Genomic DNA, 5,844 nt, shown 5'->3' with positions numbered 1-5,844 from the left:
AGACCAGCTGCCAAGGCTACAGTAAGTTATGTAGGCCTATTATTTGTCAACTTGACAATGCAATTAAACTTTCAAATTTAGTTCTGCTTTCTTGCCTTCTTTTTAAGATTATTCCCATTAAGATAACATTGTGACAAACAACCCCATAGTGTGTGACAACCGACCCCATGATGGGGTTGGTTGTCACAATGTGTAAGGGTGTCTTTGATGATTAATTTCTTCTTTATTACAATAAGATAGAAAAAGTAAGGGGTACACATTTCAAGCCAACACATTAAGCTTCAATTTAATGTAGGAATTACTATTGAAAGATGTTTAGGTGATGAGCAATTCTCACTAGAGTAAAAAGTGTGCCTACTTACCCCGTTCTCCCCTACTTATGAAAGCCTTTATTAAATTCAATTGTTGACTGCTTTCTTAAGTACCATTCCACTTATTAAAAAAAAAACACAGACTCATTCATGACAATAAGAAAATGTTTATTAGAAAGGAAAGTTTGGATAAATAATTTCACACAAAGGAACTCATTTCATAGACAAGCTTGAGTCAATGTTTTTTAATTGGCTTTCATTGAATTGGATCAATTGAGCATTCATGGGATGTTAAAATGTCAAGCTTTTGTCAGTCAAATGTAGAAAGCACACAATACATGGTGTTTAACATGAAATGACACAGTTTAAAATTATGATAAACCCTTGTAGGGCAGCAGGTGCTGGGGAGGCAGGGCAATATGTTCCCAACCTTCTCCTGTCTACATGTTGATCCAAATACTGCTACTAATTGTCGTGGCTTGCTGCCATTAAGGTAATTTTGGTGAATGGGTGAATGAGCGACAAAGCTTTTTTTCCTATATAAATGTAGCTATTTACCATTTTCACCCGTCACCAAGCAGTGACATCATAAAAGACAGTCAGTCAGTATAACCCATAAAAAACCCTTTTGGTTGTAGTACCGCAGGCAGTCCACATGTGGGCAGTTGTGTCCCAATGCTTGGTTAAGGAATCCATCCAGGGCGTGTTCTTCAGACCAAACTCAGCCCTGCCTTAAAACAATGCAAGGGGCCACACACACAAGACTGAGTAAAAAAGATCAGTGAATGGGAAGGCTTTTTCAGCAGTTGTGGAAGAAAAACTCAAGTTGTGTGTACTCCAAGAAATACCACTTACAAATCATCTGAACCGGCAAGAAACTAGTCACTTGTCAAATCCTGTTTTAAAACATAAAAATATAGGCTTTAAAATTTTAATGAAGTAAAATTATAAAGCAGCATAAAATGGAGAAAAAAAGTACAAGAGTAAAAGATTTAACCAATGCCTCTAAACCAAGCACTGCACGTCAGTTTATGATCATTAAAAACAGGATTTAACAACACAAAATCATCCCATTAACTATATGATCCGTCTCTCAACGATTCTCATAATGGAAAAGGCAGGAATATGGTGCTTGTTACAAAATAATCTACCAGGAATGTGAGATTGCATGGAGGCCATTAGCCAACACAGCACCCTGCCAGATGACTCTGTTTTGTGTTCTGGCTAAAGTTAAAGGTACAGTGTGTAGAATTTGTTTTTTTTCATAACATACTTGGTAGAAATGGAATATAACATTCATAAGTATATTTAAATTTTTGTATTATCGCTTAAAAAAAAGTTGTTTCTTTTATTACCTTAGAGGGAGCTTTTTATAACTAGATAGGAGTGGGGCACCCTTCACGAAGGCTGCCATGTTGCACCGCCATGTTTCTACAGTACCACAGAATGGACAAACTTAACGGCCATACACGTTTTTATATATAGTGTATGTCCTGGGGAAATGCCGGAAGACGAAGAAGTACTATAAAATAAATAACTAAATAAATCTTCACTTCATCACTCGATATTGTGGGAAAACTTGAGGCAGTGGTGGATGATGCCATCTTTAGTATCTAGCTTCTGTTATTATGCGAAAGGGAGGGGTTACCAAGAGAGCGTTGCAATATAGAACTTTCAACACTTGATGCCACTAATTATTCCAATATTACACACTGCACCTTTAATGGTCAGTGGTTGACTGGATAGGTCCCGACTGGCAAAACGGTATGTTGGATCGTCTGGCTGCTTGTCAATTCTTGCCCAACTGGACTTAAGTGCTTTATTATTAGAACTGGATGAGAATACTCCAAAGTGAGTACAATGTTAATTATAGCGCCACACACGTTACACAGCTGGTATAGTCATTTGATGAGGCTCTGCACTGATGACATTCAGTCAAAGGTGAATGCTCTTTGCCTGGATCCACCTCCCTCAATGATAACTTTGACTTGACCTAAAAACACTTTTTACATGCTCCATACGGTACCAGATGGCCCCGATTAGATTTTTAACAAGAACAATATCGCCTTACGTCAACTAGCTTTTAACCATACCTCCATCAGTGGAATAGTGTTTGATCTATAGCCAAGGATGGATGTTTTCTGTCATTTCAAAAGTCAAGAATAAACGACCAGGCTCATCATTTAAGAGAACTGAGTCCCACATGTCCCGAGAGAAATGGACAGTTTGAACATCTTTAATTCCATGATAAATGATGATGATGTAGTCGATGAAGACATTGAGCTGAATTTTTTTTTCAAACTGCTGTTCATCTGCTGATGAAGATCATCTATACAGGAGGTGTCATGTGGGTGCCAAGCAAGATGGCTGCCGTCTAGCTGAGCTCAGACAACCCATCCTGTATGTTTATGAATAGAACATATTTATGCCACCCAACTTGGTTATTCCACCTGCAGGTGGTTATAAAAAGATCATCTATACAGCTTGATGTCTGACACATGGGGAAAATGCCATGACACAATATGAAAGCAAAGGCTGCATCTCAGGATGCCCGCCCTGTTCTCCCCACATGACCTGCACCTCCCCCAGTGTCAACAAAGAAATAGATAATGAGGACACTAATCAGTCATCACTGTGTCCCACCTTGGACATACACTTTACATTTCTTGGTGTCAGAAATGTTTGCCGCTGGTTACTGGTGTGGGGTGCAGCGGTGGCTCTTGTAGGTTCCAAGATGGCGGAAGCTGCGTCCACACTGCTGGCAGCAGTAGGGCGTGGCCCCGCTGTGGATCCTCTGGTGGGTGTACAGGTTCCCCAGCTCCTTAAAGCAGCGGCCGCACTGTGAACAGGAGTATGGGCTTTCGCCTGTGTGCACCCGTTGGTGTCTCTTCAGCCCTGAGAGCACTGAAAAACCTTTATCACACTGGGGGCAAGGGAAGGGGCTCTGGGCCCCGCTGTGCACCAGCCTGTGGCTCTTTAAGCGGGCCGCGTGGCGGAACCTCTCCCCGCAATCCGGACACACGAAGGGCTTCTCTCCGGTGTGGATACGCTGGTGCTGCCGCAGGTTGCCAAGGTAGTTGAATTGGCGGCCACAGTCCCCGCATTCGTAACCCCCCTCGATCTTAATCTCCTTCTTCACGGCCGCTGCTCCTGGGCTGAGCTCATCCGGCCCACCTCTGTCCCTCCCAGAGTCTCCACTGCCGTCATCATCTCCCATGGCGGGCGCAGCAGCAGGGTTGGATGGCAAGGCCTGGAGGGCCTGGGCATCGGCAGCATCTGGGTGTATCAGTTTGACATGTTCCTCTAGGAACAAAGAGTCGGGGCAGAAGGTTCCACACAGGGAGCAGATGTAGGTATGGCCGGGTAACTGCTTGCCTTCAAGACAAAACAAAAAAAAAAGCCCATTAAATGCAATCTTGGTGCATAGCGTCAACAGGACAAATATTGCAGGACATCTCCACAGCCTGTTAACAGTGTACACTGCAGTTACTAAACAGAGTCACTAGATGGCAGGTTTCCTTTATGAAACTATAGCAATCTATTCTTTATCAAAATTTGTTTCCAATTGACTGGTAAAACAAGTTATTTTAACATGTTTAATGCTAAAAAATTATTGGACAATATATCACTCATAAAAACATGTAAAACATATTTTGAAATGAGAACTAAATGAGTTGTCATGGCATATGATAAAACCAATGCTCCTCGACTAAACTAGTCTAAAATAGCACAGCCATCTTCACAAGTTCACCGTTTCCCTGCTCCCCATTATGACCCACCTGTGTTGCCATCCAGGGAACTCCCTCCCTTCCCTGCAGAGTTCTTGTGCTCCATGTTGTACTCAGAGGGCTGGACGTGAGTGAGTAAGGCCTGGGCCTTGGCTAGCTCAACCCCCTCCCTCCTCGATGACTCATCTTCATCATCATCATCCTCCTCCTCTGTCTCAGCGGCCAGGGGGATCTCACACTCCGCCTCCTTCATGACTGCAACAAATATTATACCATAAAAATAGATCTCTGGTGTAATTGTAATGAGTGTCAGAGCTATGTGAGATATGATATGGGGCACCGGTAGGTGTCCGTAAAGCTAATGAGCAAGTGTTGATTTTGCAGTGCTGACAGTTTGCATGCCCACCCAAACAACGTATAAAGTATAACAAGCTGTTGTTCCCAGTTGCAACTTACCTGTGCTCCGTTTAATATTTCATTACTATAGGCTACCGTTAGGCAAAAACCAGAACACTCTGTTACAACGATAACCTGCTAACTTTATGGATTCTTTTGAACACTCCTCAAACCTAGTATGACAGTACGTGGCTGGCATCTTGGGCTTCTGCTTGGGGCTAAGAGAGTTCACAGCGAAGATTAGGCAACACTTTTCCAAAGACAATACAGTAGAGGTTAAGACCTGTGATGGCATGTAGGTTACTGAGTAGCCTACATGTCATCACCCAGATGAACGTCAGCTCAGTTACTCAGCAGACCGTCATTGGGTATGTGTCCCTGTGTTACACTATCCATCCTATCCTACCATACTATTTAGTATTCTAGAAAAAAACCTAGGGTATCTGAATGCATGCATGTCAAATGCAGTATGCCAAAAACAACCAGATGCCCCAATACATCCAATTGCATGCTGTAGTATGGAAACCAGCATGCTTAAAGTTTAGTAGCCTATGTAGTAGCCTATAGTAAGAAGAGAAAATATGTGATTTTGGAGGCAGGCTATGCTTACCTTTCAGGTCTGAAGAATAATCCATTGGAGGGATCCATTCGTAGTCATACATCCTCTTGCTGCCAGAAGGGAGCATATTGAAGATGTCATCTGCGGTGGGCACCGAGTCTCCGTGGGCCCCAGGCCCGGGGCCAGCCATCGCACCGTCCGGCCACAGGTTGAGGGAATGCGGGTCCGTCTCTTGGCGAGGCTCCCTCTCGCCGCTGGCTTGGCTGCTCTGATCTCCGTCCATCTCACCACACCCCTTCAAGTTCTTGTCTTTCATGAGATAGTCGCAGATCGAGTCTATATTCTCCTTTTTCACACCTGGCAAACAGACAACTTTGGCTCTCTTGGGGTCGACGCCGTTTGGTTTGTCGGGTTTCTTGAGGCCAGCCACTGCAGACGGCTCCATGGCGGTGTTAACCCCGGGGAACGCCTCGCTAGTAGCGTCCCTAGTCTGGGGAGAATCACCCAGTCTCGCCTTTAACACTTGGATTTCGTCGCTTTTCTCGCGTAGCTCCATTTTCAGGACTCGTATACGGATGCTGACCATTTTGCGGATCTCAGACAGCGCCGTCTCGAGCACCATGGTGATGTTTCTGCCGAGGTGTTCGGTGATGTCGCTGACCGAGCAGAGTAGCTCCTCGTCGGGCTCCAGCTCCAGGAAATCCTCGGCATCGGATCGGCTCGCTGACCCGCCGGGAGGCTCCATGAAGGCGGCGTGGAGTTCGGGAGGAGACAGGCTGGTTTCAGCGAAACAGTGGGTTCTTTTGCGACTCATTAGATTCACTGAGCTAGGAGCAGTGTTTTCGGGAGA

General features: G+C 44.4%; 1 protein-coding gene across 1 annotated transcript in view; it reads right to left on the bottom strand.

Moving 5' to 3' along the window:
• Positions 1 to 547: 547 nt before the first annotated feature.
• znf16l (zinc finger protein 16 like) overlaps positions 548 to 5,844 on the bottom strand; it is a 5,349-nt gene continuing 52 nt past the window's right edge. Inside the window, exons 1-3 of the mRNA XM_080052047.1 lie at positions 5,046 to 5,844; positions 4,091 to 4,294; positions 548 to 3,686 (exon numbers count right to left, since the gene is read on the bottom strand). The exon at positions 5,046 to 5,844 is cut by the window's right edge and continues 52 nt beyond it. Coding sequence (XP_079908173.1) covers positions 3,004 to 3,686; positions 4,091 to 4,294; positions 5,046 to 5,808 — 1,650 coding nt within the window. The 5' untranslated portion in view covers positions 5,809 to 5,844 and the 3' untranslated portion in view covers positions 548 to 3,003. The remainder of the gene's footprint in view (positions 3,687 to 4,090; positions 4,295 to 5,045) is intronic.

Source organism: Ammodytes marinus (assembly GCF_949987685.1).
Source record: "Ammodytes marinus genome assembly, chromosome: 23".
NCBI lineage: Eukaryota > Metazoa > Chordata > Actinopteri > Uranoscopiformes > Ammodytidae > Ammodytes > Ammodytes marinus.
This window is presented reverse-complemented; position numbering and strand designations above follow the sequence as displayed.